At 50.3% G+C, this 19,224-nt stretch overlaps 1 protein-coding gene across 5 annotated transcripts; it reads left to right on the forward strand.

Moving 5' to 3' along the window:
* Positions 1-47: 47 nt before the first annotated feature.
* DNAJC27 (DnaJ heat shock protein family (Hsp40) member C27) lies at positions 48-17,951 on the forward strand. 5 transcript variants are annotated; one of them, XM_042848871.2, is made up of 7 exons: positions 48-180; positions 4,627-4,709; positions 5,488-5,557; positions 7,264-7,428; positions 7,882-8,004; positions 8,551-8,711; positions 13,833-17,951. In XM_042848871.2, the coding sequence occupies exons 1-7, from the start codon at positions 103-105 to the stop codon at positions 13,963-13,965; spliced, it is 813 nt and encodes a 270-aa protein (XP_042704805.1). In that variant the 5' UTR covers positions 48-102; the 3' UTR covers positions 13,966-17,951. The 5 variants fall into 5 exon arrangements, with proteins under 5 accessions (XP_042704805.1, XP_005308533.1, XP_065446176.1 ...); XM_005308476.5 differs by having other exon boundaries at positions 55-189; XM_065590104.1 differs by having other exon boundaries at positions 150-332.
* Positions 17,952-19,224: the final 1,273 nt, after the last annotated feature.

A 19,224-nucleotide genomic window follows, 5' to 3' on the forward strand; every position in this document is an offset into this window, starting at 1 on the left:
GTTCGAGGCGGTTGTTTCCCCTCCTCGCAGGTGCAAAGCGGCAGCTTCCTGAGTCACTCCCGCCCTCGCGTGTGTTTATGGGCAGATTCGTCTCTCCCGGGGATGGAGGCGAATCTGCCGAAGCGGAAAGAAACGCGCAAGTCACTGAGGATCAAAGTCATCTCCATGGGCAACGCCGAGGTGGGCAAGGTGAGGAGCAGTGGAAGCAAGTTGGGGAGGGGATTGGCTCCGAGGGGAGTGACTGACAAGCGGGCTGTCCAATCGGGTGCCCTGCAGCCCGTTGGCCTATGAGGGAGGCAGCGGATTGGTTGAAAAGTTCGACTGACGCGCTGGTGAGTCAATGGAGACCCTCCTAAATTGGCCGGAGGCAGGTGGAGGCGGGGCATGACTATTCCTTACCCAGTCAGACCCCCAGCATTGTGGGGGGAGCTTCTGAGTGGTGGTTTACTGGTGGAGGGGGCGGGATGCTCACGTTGTCCTTTCATTGGACCAGAAGGCGCGGGCCGGGACCGTTGCTTCTATGCCTCTCCCCCTCGTGGGCGGGGCGTCCTGACGTCCCTCTTGGCTTTAGGGCTCTGCCCCCCTGGTTCGGGGGGTGGGGGGCAGGAGGAGACTCTCCCTCGCTCAGAGCAGTACAGGGCCCATGACTCGCATTCTGGTGCCCCCAGCGCTGGGAGCTGCGCCCGCCCGAGCGGACACCCCCGCGTGGGCGTCCTGGCCCCACTGGGGCCCCATTGCCAACGTCCAGCCATCAAAGGTCATGAGTCGGACCCCCAGAAGTCATGAGATTGGCCCCAGATCCCTGGATTTTCTAAGAAAAGCTCATGCTCTGTGTTCTAGGCCCGTCTCTGGATGTTTGAACTGCCCGTGCCCAGGGTGTGCGCGTCGCGTGGGACCGTGGGTGTCGCCCGCTCTCCCGCATGGACAGGCTGATTTGGGCCCCTGCTGCAGGAGCTCTGACCCCCACCTCTGCCCATCTCCTGCCCAGCAATTAATCCTAGTCCCCTGTCAGTTCTGTCCCTACCCAACGACTTGCTTCAGTCCCCCAGCCCTCCTCATCACCACCCCCTCAGTTCAGCCCTCCTACCTCATCGACCCCCACTGCCCTCAGTTCATCCGCCAGCACTCACCCTGTCTGCTCAGAACCTGCCATGGCACAGCCCCCTCACCCCATCAACCCTCCCAGCCTCACCTCTGCTCCTCTTAGGATTCTTTACCCTCCCCAGGCCTCAGGGCCTGCAGTCGGGTCCCCGCTTCTACTTCCCAGGCTGACAGTGGGAGCCGCTCCCACTGTCAGCCCTCTACAGGTGGCTGTGGCACCTGCTGTGAGCCCCAGGGTGGACAGACAGCGAGCGGGCACTCCCCCCTCGCGCCCCCCCTGAGCAGGGGTTCCCAAATTCTTTTCCCCTGAGGCTCCCTTGTGCAGCTGCAACAGACATTGCGGCTCAGTATTAACACTTCCCACTGCGTCCGGGAGGGAGACTGATGGTAACGGGGGACTTGCCCAGGAGAGGGCTGTGAGTCGAGCTGTTCAGGGGGCGGATGAACCTTTGAACTGTGCCCCTCCCTCTCCCGATCCCCTCTGGCTGATCAAATGGGAAATCAGACAAGGGGCTGCTGAGTATGCAGCCTGGTCTCCCCGAGCCGCCACGTGTTCACCGGGGAGAGGGGAACCACGGGACGGGCATGGCCTCTCGCTTCAGCAGGGACCACGGCCAGCGAAAGGGGGCAGCCCCCGCTGACACCCTCTGCCTCAGCAGCCTGCTGAATGCCTTGAGCTCCTCACCTGGCAGGCCTGTCCCAGTCACCTACCAGCACCCCGGGGCTCCTGACAGGCACCTCCTGCCCAGGAACAAGGGAAGGGTTCAGGGGCTGCCAGTACTGGACAGAGGCAGGTGCTCAAGCCGGGCCTGGCCATTACTAATGACGGCCCAAACACGGCATTGTCCAGGAGGAAGACAGAGCAGCACTGCTGAGCCCTGGTTCTTGGGGGAGGGCGATGGGGCCAATACTCCCTGGGGCCTGATACCCATGGATCACGGGGTGCAGTGGCTCAGAGCGGGAATGGTCGTGAACCTTCCAGCTGCCCTAGGAGCCACTGTCTCTTGCAGCCAGCCCCTTGTTTGCCTTCTGCCACCTGCTGTGGGCACTGGGCTCCTCTGGCCCTGGGTAGGGGCCATTACCGGCCGCCACTCCGTCACCGTCCACTTTGTAATGCCCTCCCCTGCCCCCACAAACTCCGCCCATGGCTGCACCAGCAGACCACCCGGGACTGTGTCACGGCCCACAGTTCAGGAACCCCTGCCCTAGAGCCCACCGCAGAGGCTGCCTTGTCCTTGTTGCCCATGAGGCATGAGCGGTATCATCCCCGGCTAGCGGGCAAAGTGCAGCACCAAGGAGGGAAGGGACTGGCCCAGGACAATCCAGTGGGCGACAAGGAATGGATCACTTGATGATGACGTAGTCTGTTCATTCCCTCTGGGGCACCTGGCATTGGCCACTGTTGTAAGACAGGATACTGGGCTAGATGGACCTTCGGTCTGACCCAGTATGGTTGTTCTTATGTTCAGGGTTGTGTGTTTGGAGGGAGCGGTTTATTTTACAGCATGAATCTTGTAGTATTTGGTGTCTTTCCTAAATCCCCAGCTTCTGGAGCCATGTGAAAACGTGAGAATCTCCTTTTTTTCACTGGAGATGGGACACTGGATGGGGAGGGTTCTGGATTACTACAGTGAATTCTTTCCCAGGTGTCTGCATGGTGGGGCTCGCCAACCAGCTTAGGGTCTAACTGAAGGAATTTCCCCCAGGTCAGATTGACAGGGTTCGCCTTCCTCTACAGCATGGGGCACAGCTCACTTGCTGGTTTAAAGTAAAGAGTGTATTCTCTGAAACTTTAAGTCTTTAAGCCATGATTTGAGGACTTCAGTAACTCAGCCAGATGTTAGGAGTCTATTACAGGAGTGGGTGGGTGAGGTTCCATGGCCTGCAGTGTGCAGGAGGTCAGACATGATCACAATGGTCCCTTCTGGCCTTAAAGTCTGAATCTATGAGCCTTCATGAGTGAAGGGAAAAGCTTGAAAACATGACTCCTAAAGGCTTTAAAAGCATAGAGGCAGAACTCAAAATGTACAACTCTTAACTCTCTTTTTTTAAAACCAAACTCGTGAGACAGGCTCCCCGGAATACTCCTTGGCTTTGATTGCTTGGAGTGAATTTGGCAATGCTGAGGATCACGGAGCAAATCAGTAGAACTGTTGGGAGTAGAACCCATATGTCTTGACTCCTGCCTAATGATCGTCACATAAAACTAGCCTCTCTTTACACACATTTTGCATTTTCTTAGCCCTCCTTCCCCCAAAATAATTTAGAGCACAGAGCCTCAGTGGTCCATGGGGCAATGGCAGGTTCTGCTTAGGAGACAAGCATGCAGCAGGAGTAGTTGCTTCGTGGCTAATCTTTGTGTAATTGCAGTGGCTGGCCAGTTCAAGTATATAGAGACAGAGCTATAGCCAGCAGCCGCCTACCCACAACGTGTTTCCTGCTGGATTCTCCTGGGGGACTGTATTTTGTGTTTTAATGTTGCTTCTCACTAGGTGCCTTCCTGCGTCTGAGAAGTTTCCCTTACTTGCTGGGGGAGCAAAGTAGTGTTACTGAGACTTGAGATCACATCTGGCATGTGCAGAGTTGGATTCTCCCTTCAAAGAAAGAGAGAAGGAGAAGGAAGTAGCACCTTCCATGGGGGAATATGATCCAGGTGTTACCTTTGCCTTGTCCCTTTGTTCCCATCCACATTCTGGTGTGAAGAACTGCCAGTTTTATTTACTAAATAATTCCAAAATCTAGTCTCTTAAAATTACTGACACCACTAAGACTGCAATGCATTCACTGTTGCTTTCTAAGCTAGATTCTAACATCCTCTTTGCTGGCCTACAGGGGTCTACTACACCCAACCTACAGTTGGTCCCAAACAACATGGCTTGCCTCATCTTAGCATTTCAAATGTTTAGGGCACTCAGGGTGCAGCACAAGAAGCAGAGTACGTAGAAACCTCTCTGATCTGTGAATTCGATTAAAGGCCTCATCCTAGGGATGTCGCTGGGTGGGGTGCAGCAAGGTTGTGAGGTCCCCTGCCAGGCACACCAAATAACCCGTATGCCTCATCACGTTACCATGCCACCCAAGCAAGCCTGTGTATCGGATGCATTCCTTCTACCATATCCCTTATGTGTGGTATCCCCAGCGCCTCATCTTGTCACCATCAAGTCAGATAGATTGTCAGCTCTTTCTATCTCGGGGTTTTGCACAGCTGCCCATTACCAGAGCATCTGAGTGCCTTCCGTGGAAAATAGATTGGCAATAGCAAAGCCCCTAGTGGGCTTCATAGAGGCCCTGGCTCTTCTCCCTTCTTGATGTATAAAACTCTGCTCACAATCAGGTTATTTATTTTGGTTGATTCGTTTGTTATGGGCCCCCACCTTGCCCTTCCAGGACAGTAACAATGTTTTCACTTGTTGTGCAAAGTGCCACGGATTCTGTATACCAATAATGCGGTCAATAATCGCGTGAAACAACTTTCTCTGTGATATGGTGCGGACATGTTCATACTCGCCTCTCTTCTTGTTCTAGAGCTGTATCATAAAGCGGTACTGTGAAAAGAGGTTTGTTCCCAAATACCTAGCGACGATAGGAATCGACTATGGCGTCACCAAGTAAGTGCCCTTTTCTAGCTACTTTTATGGGTAACAATTGCAAGTGAAAAGCCCTGTACCATGGTGGCTGTGTACACGTGCTAGGGCTCACCAATCAGTTCTCCATTTGACACTTGCTGAAAAGAGCAGAAGTGAGTAAATGTAGTATAAACTTGAGCATTAGAGGGATCTTAAGAAAGAAGTCATGGCAAAATGACATGATCTCTTACGTTCCTATATGTACCGTAATATTGCTATCTATGACCTTCAATGTGTATCATAAAATATACTGCATGTTCAGTGTGGCCAGGAAGACCTTATTTCATCTGTTGACTATTGAGTGATTTTTGATAGTAACATCACTGGCGTTTGAGGGCTTGAGTTATATTATTGATTAGGTACGACCAACTTGAGATTGAGTGATCATTTCTTTTCAATGCTTTGCTCCCTTTCTGGTGTGTACAGAAATCAAGACGAGAGGGTTTCTTGTCCAGCTAAAGGTAATGGAAAGAGAGCAAGAGATCTGGCTGGCCTTTGTCCCCGTTTGTTGACTGGCTACCATGCACGACAGTTATTCGCCGACACAAGCCCCCCTCGTGTATTTTTTTTTTATCAAGCTAAAATAGGGCAGTAAAAATGCCTTGGTCTTACTGATTTGGTGATATTTTCTCTCTGAAGAATGGGACACTGTCAAATGGGAACTCTCTGGGAATCTCATTGGGAGGGAGTTAGCTCTTTCATTGATTCATGCTGTGTGAGCGTCATACCCCTTCTGAATGCTTCTCATCTATCATTTCAGAGTGCAAATTAGAGATCGCGAGATTAAAGTCAACATCTTTGACATGGCTGGGCACCCCTTCTTCTATGAGGTAAGGGAGAAAGGGCGTCTTCTCTGCAGCATGGTTAGAAATTAAATCGGTCTGTTCTGTCTCACTGTGATTCTAGATTACTTCTGATCATATAGGTAGACCAGGGGTCGGCAATGTTTGGCGCGTGGCTCGCCAGGGTAAGGACCCTGGTGGGCCGGGCCAGTTTATTTACCTGTTGATGCAGCAGGTTCGGCCGATCGTGGCCCCCACTGGCCGCAGTTCGCTGTCCGGGGCCAATGGGGGCGGTGGGAAGCGGCGAGGGATGTGCTGGCCGCGGCTTCCCGCCACCCCCATTGGCCCAGGACGGTGAACTGTGGCCAGTGGGGGCTGCGATCGGCCGAACCTGCCGCGTCAGCAGGTAAATAAACTGGCCCGGCCCGCCAGGGTGCTTACCCTGGCGAGCCACGTGCCAAATGTTGCCAACCCCTGAGCTAGACATAAGCAGTAGGTAAGTGATGATAAGAGGCAGGTAGCAGAGAAGATCTGTAGGAAGCATAGATCAGCATAGTTGCAGCCGTTCGTACCCTGGCAGAGTGACTGCTTCAGAGGTTATAATTGTATTTCCTGTATCCCCTGTTAAAGTGTTGTGCTGTGCAAATGACATACTATGAATGACCTCACACCTATGGAGCAGACTGATAAATATTGCTGCGTAAGCACATTTCCAGATTGCCTGTAGCGTAAGTGTGGATACCGACATAAATCCATCACCCTGCCCTCCGTCACCTACCCAGCACTTGCCAATCTGTAATGGTGTAATGGAGGCAGCAGGGTGTAGTGGACGAAGCATGGGACTGGGAACCAGCAACCCCAGAATTTTAACCTTGGCAGCAGCAGCGGCTTCAGGCACCAGCGCAGCAAGCGTGTGCCTGGGGCGGCAAGCCGTGGGGGCGCCCTGCTGGTCCCTGCGAGGGCGGCTTGCCTGCGGGAGGTCCGCGGATTTGGCGGGGAGTCAGCGGTAGGTACGCTGAAGCTGCGGGACCGGCGGACCTCCCGCAGGCATGCCGCCGAATCCACGGGACCGGGGACCGCCCGCAGGCATGCCGCCGAAGGCAGCCTGCCTGCCGTGCTTGGGGTGGCAAAAAAGCTAGAGCCGCCCCTGCTTGGCAGGGCCCCTGACTCACTGTGTGACCTTGGGCAAATCAGTTAGGGCCCCATTTTCAGAGGTCCCGAGCACCCGTAGCTTACACTGACTGTAGCTGAGGTTGTGGGTGCTCAGTACTTCTGAAAATGGGGTCCTAGGCAAGGTGGGGCTGGGAACCAAAAAGAAGTGGATTCCCAAAAGCGCTGACCTGAGTGACGTGCCTGAGGCCGCAAAAGAGAGTCCGTGTCCAAGCTGACTACATCCCAGGAATCTCTGGTGGGTCCTGGTACTGTGCTCATGAACCAGGCCTTGATCCTTCCCTGCCATAAATAACATTACTGATATTATTTCTTACTTACCCAGAGCCGTAAATGTGCATATACAGTGCCTTACTGTACAGGTTCCAGATTCCCTGCCCTGAGGCACTTACCGTCTAGAATAATTTAACATGTATAACCCACTGGCCAGAGTGTGTTACGCATCCCCCTCTGTGCCTCATTCACAGAGGATGCGAGTCACACAGAGCTTAGTTCTCTAGCTCTGCAGGGCCTTGGTCCTGTCACCAGTGTTCGCCAAGATGGCATCCATCACACTCATTCTCACTCTTTTTTGTCCTGGGTAGGTTCGCAACGAGTTTTACAAGGACACTCAGGGGGTTGTCCTTGTGTATGATGTTGGCCAAAAGGAGTCATTTGATGCACTGGATGGATGGATGGCTGAGATGAAGCAGGAGCTTGGACCTCATGGAAACATGGAAAACGTTGTCTTTGTTGTCTGTGCCAACAAGGTAAACCATGCTACGACGAAGAGAAGAGCCAGGAATTCCTGGCTGCAGCATGTTGAGCAGCAACTGCGCTGAGCCCCTGGGAATGAATTCAGTGTGCAAAGTGGGTGTTGGAACTGGCTACGAGGCTAATCTGTGCACTACACACTAGTAGCCATGTTTGCAGGGTTTCCCAGCACCCTGATCTTGGGTCTTGCGTGCAGATTCTGTTCATGATTTCAGAATCGTCATCTGTTTCAATTCCCTCTCCTCCCGCTCAAGAAAATGTAGGCTTCCTCCCAAGGCTGTTCTGGGAAGTCTATCACTGATGCCACAGTGAGATGTTAGAACAGGAGTCAGTGCCTTTGGGATCCAGGCAACTACAGCCCTCTAGGTAGCCCTGTTGCAACTGCTGTACGTGGATATGTGGGGTGTCTCCTTGCACCTGATTCCTTTTCTCTACTTCGTTGGGCTCAGATTGACTGCACCAAGCACCGCTGCGTGGATGAGAGCGAAGGGCGACTGTGGGCAGAAAGCCGGGGGTTTCTTTACTTTGAGACCTCAGCACAGACAGGAGAAGGAATCAATGAGATGTTCCAGGTAACTTGAAATGGCAGTGAAAAGGATGCAGGCCCCATACGTGACCTCCTTTTGTCAATAGCATGTTCATTAATTGCCGTGATCTATAGAATCTATTGACTGTTCATAATAAGGGCTGCATCGTGGTAAAATTCCACCTTTCTAGTCTGAGTCCAGCATATTGATAGCTCCTGTTTAGTAACCGCAATATTCAGAGAGAGGTTGATTTGGCTGTACGGCGAGGACTCCAGGCACATGGTTCTATAGCTGACTGAGAAGAGAGGCTTTTCTGCCAGATGTCGTAGCATAGTACTAGCCATGTACTATAGGTAGGAGTGTCTTCTCTATTCTGGCAGGCAACAGAGCACTTCTGTTACAGTGTTGCTTGTGTCCAGTTCTGCGGTCTTAGAGCTTTGAGTGCATGCACTAAGAGTCAGCAAGCCCTTGTCACCAGCCGTGTTTCAATATACTCACAATGGCCGTATTGCTCAGCTACATAAACTGGGGCTGCTGGCTTCCGTTCAGAAAGAGGGGACGCTTTCAGCTAATTCCTCTTTGCGTTGGCAGACCTTCTATTCCGCAATTGTTGACCTGTGCGACAATGGTGGGAAACGCCCCACATCGAGCATGAGCGTTGGGTTCACCAAAGAGCAGGCGGACACCATTCGGAGGATCCGCAACAGCAAGGACAGCTGGGACATGTTGGGAGTCAAACCTGGAGCCACAAGGTAAAGGATGCTTCAACATTCTCCTCGTTGTCTTTGATTAACTGCTACTGGAGTTATAGATTTATTTATTTTTTTAAGGCCAGAAGGGACCGTTATGATCATCTAGTCTGACTCCTGCAGAACACAGGCCAAAGCACCTCACCCAGTCATTTCTGCATCAAGCTCGTAACTTCTGTTTGAGCTAGAGCAGAGCTTTAGAAAGACACTCAGGCTTCAAGTGATGGAGAATCCACCACAGCCCTAGGGAATTTGTTTAGTTTGAACTTCCAAACATTGGCTCCAACGCTTAATCTTAATCTCTTCCCCATGTAGGTAGTTATAGGCCACCATGATCAAGTGGTCTTAACTTTCTCTTGGATAAACTAAATAGATTTGAGTTTCTGAAGTCTTTCGCTATAAGGCAGGTTTTCCAGATGTCAAATCATTCTGGTAGCTCTCTTCTGAACCCCTTTCAGTTTTTCATTATCCTCTTTTAAGGTGTGGACACCAGAGCTAGACACAATATTCCAACACTGGTCTCACCAATGGCATGATCAGAGGTAATACCACCTCCTTTTCTTGCAAATCATCAATGAAGATACTGTATTGAATAGCTTTGGGGCAAGAACAGATCCCTGTGGGACCCCCACTCAAAGCACCTCCCTAAAATGACGATGCCCCATTTACAATATTTTTTTGCAATCTACTAGTTAATGTTTAATACATTTAATATGAGCTACATTGATTTTTTTTTTTATCATAATGTCATGTGAGACTAGGTCAAATGCCTTACAGAAGCCCAAGTGTATTACGTCAACAGTTACTGTATCAACCAAACTTGTAATCTCATCAAAAATGAGAGATAAGTTTATATAAGACCTATTTTCTATAAAAGCGTGTTGATTTGGAATTAATGACGCTACTATCCTTTAATTAACAAGGAACCTGGTAAGAGTTTCCAGCTAGAGAGGGAAAGTGGTTTGATTGGGAACACAACCTGTTTGAACACCTCTCTAGTACCTCTTATTTCTTCTGTGGCCTTGGGCAAACTGCTTAATCTTTCTCCGCCTCCATTTCCATGTCTATAAAACAGGGAGCGAAATACCTGCTTCACTAACGTTGGTAAATCACTTCAAGATCCTCCCATGGAATACACCTTGCCACCTTCAAAGTGCTAGGTAGCATTGTCCGTACTTTCCCCTGGGATGATGTAACGCTGGTCATCTAGATTGTGGATTTACCAGTGCAAAGTTCAACAGTTGCAGCTGGTGCTTAGGACTTACAACACTAAAGCCAGCAAGGCCGTTCCTGCCATTGCTACTGAGGAATACCAGTGGTGAGATACAGCTTCACTTGACTTGCCACATGGCAGATCAGAGTGAAGTAACCAGAAGACAGTGCGGTCCAGTGGTTCGGGAACTGGACTGGGGCTCCGGAGGAGACCAGGTTTCTATTCCAGGCTTTGCCACTGGCCTGCTTTCCTGGCCACTTCACCTCTCTGAGCCTTCGTTTTCCCATCTGTTAAAATGGGGATAATTATATTTGCCTCCATTGTCAGGTGCTTTGGATCTAGGGATGAAAAAAGCATTATAACGGATGCTAATCTTCTGACTATGTACACTTACCAGCTGCACAATCTTTTGTCCTTTCTCGGTGCTTCCTTGTCCAGTTCAGTTGGTCTGACAGTAGCCCTTACGATCTCTCCAAGAGAGATGTTAAGATTTGTACAGATGAAGCAGTATCTTTTCCTTGCTCTCTGGCTGTAGGGAAGTTTTTGTGCTGCCATAAAGCTACTGTTTTCTCTCCACACCTTGCAGGCAAGGACTTGCCATCACTATGCTTCTTTCTGTGAAAATTGCTGCTGTTGTGTTTTGTTTTTTTTCCCAAAAAAGCTGCAAGACTTCCCCTGTCTTCCTAAAGATGGCTGACTGCTGGTTGGAAGTGATCATTAGCACCCATCCTACAGAGTGTTGCAAGTGATTAGAGCAGGGGATTGAAAATTTGGGATTCCTGGCTCCTGCTGAGTGACCTGGACAAGTCAACTCACCTCTGTGTCTCAGTTCCCTATCTGAAATTCCCAGAAGGGTGCTGGGAGGCTCAGCAGATGTTTGTAAAGCACTCTGAGATCCTTAGCTGAAAGGTGCTGTACTAAAATGCAAAATGGATTATTTATTGTGCCCAAGAGAACTGCCCTGAGACACTTACAGTCTAGAATAGTTTAACATGTAAAACCCACTGGCCAGAGTGTGTTACGCATCCCCCTCTGCACCATTATACATTCAAGTTTCAAATGACCCCTCCAAGTTGCTTCTGCTCTGGCAGAGTTCAGGACCTGCCATCCGCCAGGCACCGTAGCCCCCTGCATAAATTAGTAACTCTGCAGCTGGGGAAGGCGGTGCTCACGCCGACATACGAGGGCCAGGAGAAACTGACGGTAAGGGAATTGCTGACGTCACTTGCTCCACAAGAGCCCTTCCCACAACCTTAGTTCCTCCCTATCAGCTGACTGCTGTGACGTGAGGTGACTAGGCTAAGTTAGTGCTGTCACCCCTCCAACACACAGGACACAGTATCTTCTCTTCAGTATGCAAATAGGATGCGGCCCAAGGCCACTTAATTCCAGGGGCCTGCACTGGCCCTCTACCCCAAGGTGAACTGAGCTTGCACAAAAACATCTGCACATGCTGCATATATAGTCTGAAATGGTCATAACTCTTAAATCAAACCCAAGTTCTTTCAAAGCCATCTGCTGCTCCTATGAAAGGTTTCAGGGGGTAGCCATGTTAGTCTGTATCAGCAAAAACAACGAGGAGTGCTTGTGGCACCTTAGAGACTAACAAAGTTATTTGGGCATACGCTTTCGTGGGCTAAAACCCACTTCATCAGATGCATGGAGTGGAAAATACAGTAGGCAGTGGAAAAACGGGTAGTGATCAATGGCTCCATGTCTAGTTGGCAGCCGGTTTCAAGCGGAGTGCCCCAAGGGTCGGTCCTGGGGTTGGTTTTGTTCAATATCTTCATTAATGATCTGGAGGATGGCGTGGACTGCACTCTCAGCAAGTTTGCAGATGACACTAAACTGGGAGGAGTGGTAGATATGCTGGAGAGTAGGGATAGGATACAGAGTGACCTAGAGAAAGTGGAGGATTGGGCCAAAAGAAACCTGATGAAGTTTAACAAGGACAAGTGCAGAGTCCTGCACTTAGGACGGAAGAATCCCATGCACTGTTACAGACTAGGGACCGAATGGCTAGGCAGCAGTTCTGCAGAAAAGGACCTAGGGATTGCAATGGACAAGAAGCTAGATATGAGTCAACAGTGTGCTCTTGTTGCCAAGAAGGCTAACGGCATTTTGGGATGTATAAGTAGGGGCATTGCCAGCAGATCGAGGGACGTGATCATTCCCCTCTATTCGACATTGGTGAGGTCTCATCTGGAGTACTGTGTCCAGTTTTGGGCCCCACACTACAAGAAGGATGTGGAAAAATTGGAAAGAGTCCAGCGGAGGGCAACAAAAATGATTAGGGGGCTGGAGCACATGACTTATGAGGAGAGGTTGAGGGAACTGGGATTGTTTAGTCTGCAGAAGAGAAGAATGAGGGGGGATTTGATAGCTGCTTTCAACTACCTGAAATGGGGTTCCAAAGAGGATGGATCTAGACTGTTCTCAGTGGTAGCAGATGACCGAACAAGGAGTAATGGTCTCAAGTTACAGTGGGGGAAGTTTAGGTTGGATATTAGGAAACACTATTTCACTAGGAGGGTGGTGAAGCACTGGAATGGGTTACCTGGGCGGGGGTGGAATCTCTTTCCTTAGAGGTTTTTAAGGGGAGGCTTGACAAAGCCCTGGCTGGGATGATTTAGTTGGGAATTGGTCCTGCTTTGAGCAGGGGGTTGGACTAGATACTTCCTGAGGTCCCTTCCAACCCTGATATTCTATGATATATACATATACACACACACACAGTACAGTAACTCCTCACTTAACGTTGTAATTATGTTCCTGAAAAATGCAACTTTAAGTGAAACGATGTTAAGCGAATCCAATTTCCCCATAAGAATTAATGTAAATGTGGGGGGTTAGGTTCCAGGGCAGTTTCCCCTACTCTGCAAGCAGCAGGGGCTGGGGGCTCAACCCTCAGCCCGCCCATTCCACCCCTTCCCCCAAGCCCGCACCCTTGACCCGCCTCTTCCCCCCCCGCCCACCTCCTCCCCCTTTACTTCGCATGCTGCGTCCTGGCTCCTCCCCCCTCCCTCCCCTACCTTCTAAATGCCACAAGCCAGCTGAGTGCCACGGGAGGGAGGGGGGGGAGGCGCGCCGAGTCCTCGCTTCTCTCCCCTCCCTCCTGCCCGGAGCAATTAGCTGGCTTGCCGCGTTGGGGAGGGAGGGGGAGCCTGCGCACCGAGTCCTCACTCATCCCCTCTTCCTCCTGCCTCCAAAACACCACAAGCCAGCTGATTGCCGCCGGCAGGAAGTGGGGGGAGGAGGGAGAAGACGCTGATCCGCAGGGCCTGCCGGCAGGTGGGAGGCGCTGGGGGAGGTGGGAGGGGGCGTAGGGAGGCTGCCAGCTGTGGAGAAAGTAGGCAGCCAAACAACGTAAGAGTGGAGCATTGCACAACTTTAAACAAGCATGTTCTCTAATTGATCAGCAACGAAACAACGTTAAGCAGGACGACTTTTAAGTGAGGAGTTACAGTACATGAAAAGATGGGAAGGTCACTTCCTTGCCAAACTTCAGCTTGCAAAGCCCAGCTGGTCTGGTTGGAGGGCTGTTTGCAAACATCTGGGAAGAATGTTTTTTTTTCTTTCCACTAATCTTGTGCTGAGAAGCCGTCAGCATGCTTTTCCTCTAGCTTCCCATCATAATTTACCTTTAGGCACAGGCCAAGCCTGGAAAATTTCAGCCTGAGAGGGAAAAGTTTGGAAATTTATGAGCAACTGCAAAGAACCGGGAGTGGGGAAGGTTAGAATGGGAACAACTCTGTGCCTCCACTGCTCTTCTCCCTGCTCCCCCGATAGTCTGTCTCCTGAGCAGGGAGTGAGGGCTGATGGGTGCCTCCTAACATGGCAGCTGGGAGCAGTACATAAAGGAAGGACTCCGGACGTCACCCTCTTGCTGATGATTGTCTCGTCTCTCATAGGGACGAGGTGAACAAAGCCTATCGGAAGCTGGCAGTGCTGCTCCATCCGGACAAGTGCGTGGCTCCCGGCAGCGAGGACGCTTTCAAAGCTGTCGTGAATGCGCGGACGGCGCTTCTCAAAAACATCAAATAGAGGACGGAGCCGGAAAACCCACCCTGGTGGACCCCATGCCCACAGTTCCTGGAGAGCCAGTTGACCAGGGTAACCCTCTCCTCCCCAGCACCCGTTACTGTCTTAGTAATGGAGACTAGGGGCCTCCTCCTGCTTCCACTAACTGCCGTAGGAACAGGAGTTGGCCCTCGGTAGCTGCGTTTCACCATGCGCCAGTTTCTTTCTATGTCGAGAGCTGAGCAGAGGAGCTGTGTCCCATGCACCCAGCCTTGAGCAAGTTCCTGACTGAGTCTGAGGCCCAGGTTCATGGTTGGCGTAAGCAGGTGCAGCGCCCCTGAAGACAGTGGTGTTGCACAGGTTCTCACCAACAATGGATTTGGCCCCCGGTCTTGTTTCAGGTGAATTCTTGAATGAAGTCTCCCCTGCTAGGCATTACTGGCCCTCGAGGCCTCTCCTTAGATGAGTGGGAGGGGCTGGCTTCGAGCCCATCGTTGTGGTTGTTTATCCCAATGCTAAAAACAGCAAGAGTAATCTGGCCTACTCCAGCACAAACAAGTCCCGTGTGCTGTGGCCTGAATGATCAGCCTACAGCATCGGCTCTGTGTTTGCTCTAGATTCAGAGGCAGGACGCCGGCAGAGGCAGCTACAAATACCTCTGAGGTCCAAGGAACCTCAGGTTATGGTCCCTGATTCCTTGAAACAAGTAGAGAATGTCAGTGACCTCTGTGTTAGCCACGTGGGATCAGGGGCTGACTTCTTGGTCACAACAGGACATAAGCCTGCCCATTTCTTAGCCTCTTAAGTAAGGGCCCGATATGGAACTTGGATGGGCAGTGAATTGTCCCTGGTGGGAGAGAACCCTTCTCCGGCCAGACTGGGAAGCACTATCGCTGGGGAGGGGAGGGCAGAGGAATGCAGCTTCTCGAATGTGGCTTGAGGGCAGAGGCCTTTGCTCTTTGTGCCTATGCCAAAAGCCCAGCGAATTCCCTAAAGAGAGCACAGCGGGGATGAAATCCGGGACATGAGTGTTTAAAACCAAATGCCACGCGCCTGTGGGCCGACTGTCCGCAGGGAGAGGCTGAGCGCAATGCACCAGGGAATCCTATGCCCTAAGATTGGACTTAAAACAATATTCACCCCCGGCGCACCTGAGCGTGCTCCAGATTCCTGTTTCAGCAGCGTGGGCCTGAAACGCCGAGCACCCTGAGCTCCGGTTGACTTCACAGGGAGCAGAATGCCCCTCTCCTGTCTGGCACGTCTAGGAAATGGCCCCTAAGACTAAGTTATTTCATAGGGACGAGCCAATTCTATGTTTCCTCGTGTGCTAAGCAGCAGCACCTATCCTGAGCCTGCAGAAGTCAAAGGCAGTCTGACTTTCACAGCAAAAAGCTTAGTTATTTCTCTGTCTCTGAGCCAGGCTGCAGAAACTTCACTCCTGGAAATATCAAACCCAACAGGAGAGATGTGCCTGAGGAAAGATTAAGGATTAGATGGTGCTTAAACCTGCCTGGGGAGGAAAGGGTGCAAGGAATTGTCTGTTGTCCTCATCCCTCTGCTCCAGCATTGCTGCTCAAATAGCAGGAACAATCTCTGTCCTTCTCCCCTCTCAGATTGCTGGGGGCTCGGGCCCCAACCCTGCCAGGGTAGGGCTGCAGATCCAGCATCTGCTACGGGCAGGCTGCTTTATTGGGAAGGGCACACTGCGCCCTTAAAGGGTGTTGCTGCCGCCGCCCGCGTACAGCCACTCCCACCTCTCCCCGAAGGCAGGTTCACGGCCACAGGCCAGCCCAGAAGAAACACTGCAGGATTTGCCCCATTCACTATGATCCTAGAGCCTGGGAGGCTTCCAGCTCTGGGAAGCTCTGTTGTCACTAAGCGGAGGCCAGATATTCTTCCTGTAGTCACACCTAGATAATGATGGCATGAATGTCCCTACGAATATGACAAGGCCCATCTACCCAGTGTTATCATCCTTGCCATATCCTCCCAGTTACAGCCTGAAATCTCCCACCACGGGCTTTCTCTGGCTCGTTGAAATAACCTTAGCAGAGTGGGATGCACAGGCTCTGCAGCTGCTTAAACCTCACATATGTGTCTCTGGCCCTCCATAAACTTGGCATGATACTGATTAAGGTACCAGTGGGTACAAGCCTGTCCTGATGGGGTTGTTCAAGTGAACAGTGTGCCCCCCCCCACAGCCCTTGCACGTAGGATGAGGAAACTAACACACGGAGGAATTCTTTCAGGAAAATACAGGCCCAGGTTTTGTTGTGCACCTCTGAAAACAGAGCCCCTTCTTTTGGCACCCAAGCCTTGCACACTTCCTTCATTCCCTTTAAAATTCCTCCACTGCAAATCTGCATGCAAGTAAGGCAGCTTCCTAGGGGTACCAGAGCAAATGGGGTTAGGACATTTGTGAGACTGGAGGTGCATGTTTGTGTTTGTGACAGTGCTGGAAATAGCAATCATCTCTTCTGCTAGGGGAGCAAAACCATTGCACTCATTTGATGGTGGTGTGAAGGGAATGCTTTAGCTCTTACGAAACGTCCAGGGTGAGACTTCCAAGCCAAAAATGAGAGCACCACCCGTTGTATATTGATCCACCTGTGCACTTTAAACTTTGACACTGTATCATATGTGATGTGGAGAGTAGGCTTTGCTTGTGGGTGTATTTTCTCTCACTTCAAATAAGTCTCTCCCCCTGCTTAACCTGTTAGATTACAAGTTCAGTCTTCTGACCATTGTGAATGTCGTGCAAGATAAAATTGCCATAAACCCGGGTGCCGCTTCTTTGTATTTTCACATGCTGTTTTCTTTGTCTTGCGTATTGTGTTGCATTCTGGGCATCTCATTTAGTCAGAGTTCTCCTGACGTCGCGACCTAATTCTTACAAGGCTGTGGTCAGTAGTTTAGGCTCAGAATTTGGCCATTGCGCTCTTCCTGAGAAACTATAGCCATGATTTTTGCTGGAACCACACAGAAACAAAGCTGTGCGCTCCCGCTACGGGTCTGCAGCAGCTAATCAGCTTTCTCCCTTGCATTTCCATGGGTGCCAGCTAGAAAAGGACAATCAGTAGGGGACAGAGGCTTGAAGCTATGAAAGTATTAAACGGCGGGAAATTAAAGACAAATTCCACACACGCACCCCACAACGGAGTTTTCCGTTCTTAAAATCCATTATTTCATGCAGTTGGTGCAATTCAAGACATTCTTTCCCTCTCACTTTCAAGGCAACTTTTCTGTCTCTCCCTCCAGCACTGCCAAAAGCAATTTAAAGGTTGATTTGTTTGTTTGTTTGGCTGCGAATTTCATAAGACTACATTATTTTGATCTACACCAGGTTTCTGATGCCAGATTGCGGGGAGATTGGGGGGGGGGGGGAGAGAAAAGATCTGCTGAAAAGCAGCTGTTATACCTCAGACATATAAATAATCATTTGAGACATTGCTCCATAAGGTTAACTTTATTTTTAAATTAGCAACATTTCTTCTCTCCGAAAGCAAATTCAAATGTTACGGGGCAGATCCTGTGCTGGTGTTAAATCAGCATTGGAGTACGTGGAGCTAGGTCAGTCTACATTCTTAAGCTCTTTGGAGGCCTTCTCATCTCCCATGCTAAGGAAACCACTTGATTCTGGCTTCAAACCTAGTTCTCTGTGTATTTTCCAGGAAGGAAGGATAAATAATTCTGCTGCTGGATGGTGCAATTCCAAGCCATAATTCTAGGAAGAGTCTTGTTAATGGCCGATTGTTGTTCAGAAATACTTCCTATGTTCAGGGATGCCCTTACCCCTTCTGGATTGTTGGATATATAAACTGTGACTGCACTGTGTTTTACTCTTATAAAAATACCTTTTATTCTATTGGTTGAATTTATGTCTGCTTTTGTTGTTTACATGAACTGACTGGAAACACTGAAATGACTCTACGCATGCATGTCTTATCTAGAGACTTGATGTACTTTTAAGCTGTGTATTTTTATAAAGCAAAACTGAGTTTAAAACAAAAGCAGCACTGTGTACTTCTCTTGACCCCTGTAACTTATCCTAGTGAGAAAGTTCTTTACTGTTCATGTTTGATTGCAGTTCGAATCACTTCTAACACCCCTCTTTTCTACTCCACTGCTGAGCTGACACTGCCAGGTTCGATGGTGATAAATCTTTGCTAGGTCTAGCATAAAACTTAATACTGAACTTGGCTTTGTGGGCAATGGAGGGCTCTGAACAGAGGGCTCTATACTAGGGAGAGGCTAAATTAACCAGGCCCCTGTACCTATAAATCGATGGCATGAGCCAAAGCTAAAGGAATAATATGTCTCTGAACACTTACCTATTTTAGGGTTTTATACTGATGCTCATCACTGGAGCATCTGAGCCCCTTCCACATAAAATCAGTAACGAAACCCTGAGTGGACTTCATGGAATCTCTAGCACATCTTTTTAGAGGTCAAAATGCTGCTTGGAGTAGGTTTTTGGGTTCTTCCTTTTCTTTTTGGGGGAGGGGTGGAGTTGGTCGGGGTTTGGGTATAAACGGGGTGTTTGATTTATGAGCATTACAGAGTGGCGTTTCTTTCTCAAAGAGGAAGGCTTTGCAATGTAGGTCAGTGAGAGTCTGAATTTGCCTGCTGTCCTCTGGAAGATTGTTCCTTAGCGGGGTCCCCTTGCTAAAGAACACTTTGTCCCGGGCTGTGGGAGCTGCATTGTCCCAGAGGGACGCAGCTGCCATGGTAGTTCATAGATGGAAATTTGGTCTTTGGTTGAAGCTGGAGCTAGCTCAATGAATTGCTTTGAAAATGAGAACTCAGGCCTTAAACTGGTGTATCAGAAGCTGATGGGGAGCTGCTGGGGGAACCTGAGCACATGCCTGATGTGCTCGCAATGGCCTCAGTCATGGAGGAGGCAGAAAGCCTGTGCACAGTCTTCACATTCAGATTTAGATGCAAAGAATTACCATAATCCAACCCCGAGGTGCAAACGCCTGGAGCCCTGCGGCCAGGCCCTCATCGGGGATGAAGTTTCCTAGCAAGCTAGAGATAAAGGCGGCATTTTTTTTTTAAACTGATGCTACCTGGTTATCCAGGAGACAAGTAGGATCCTGAGGCACCCACCACTTTGACCAACGGGGGCTGTGAGTCTTCAATGGAAGACTGAGACAGCGACTCGGCCAGCTTTTCGAAGCATTTCTCCTTTCCACCCAGCATCGCTTTGGTCTTGCCTGGGTTCAGCTTGAGCTATCTGCTCTTCGTCCAAGAGCTGATCTCTTGTAGGTGTGCTGACATTTT

The sequence above is a fragment of the Chrysemys picta genome, chromosome 3 (assembly GCF_011386835.1).
Source record: "Chrysemys picta bellii isolate R12L10 chromosome 3, ASM1138683v2, whole genome shotgun sequence".
NCBI classification, from domain to species: domain Eukaryota; kingdom Metazoa; phylum Chordata; order Testudines; family Emydidae; genus Chrysemys; species Chrysemys picta.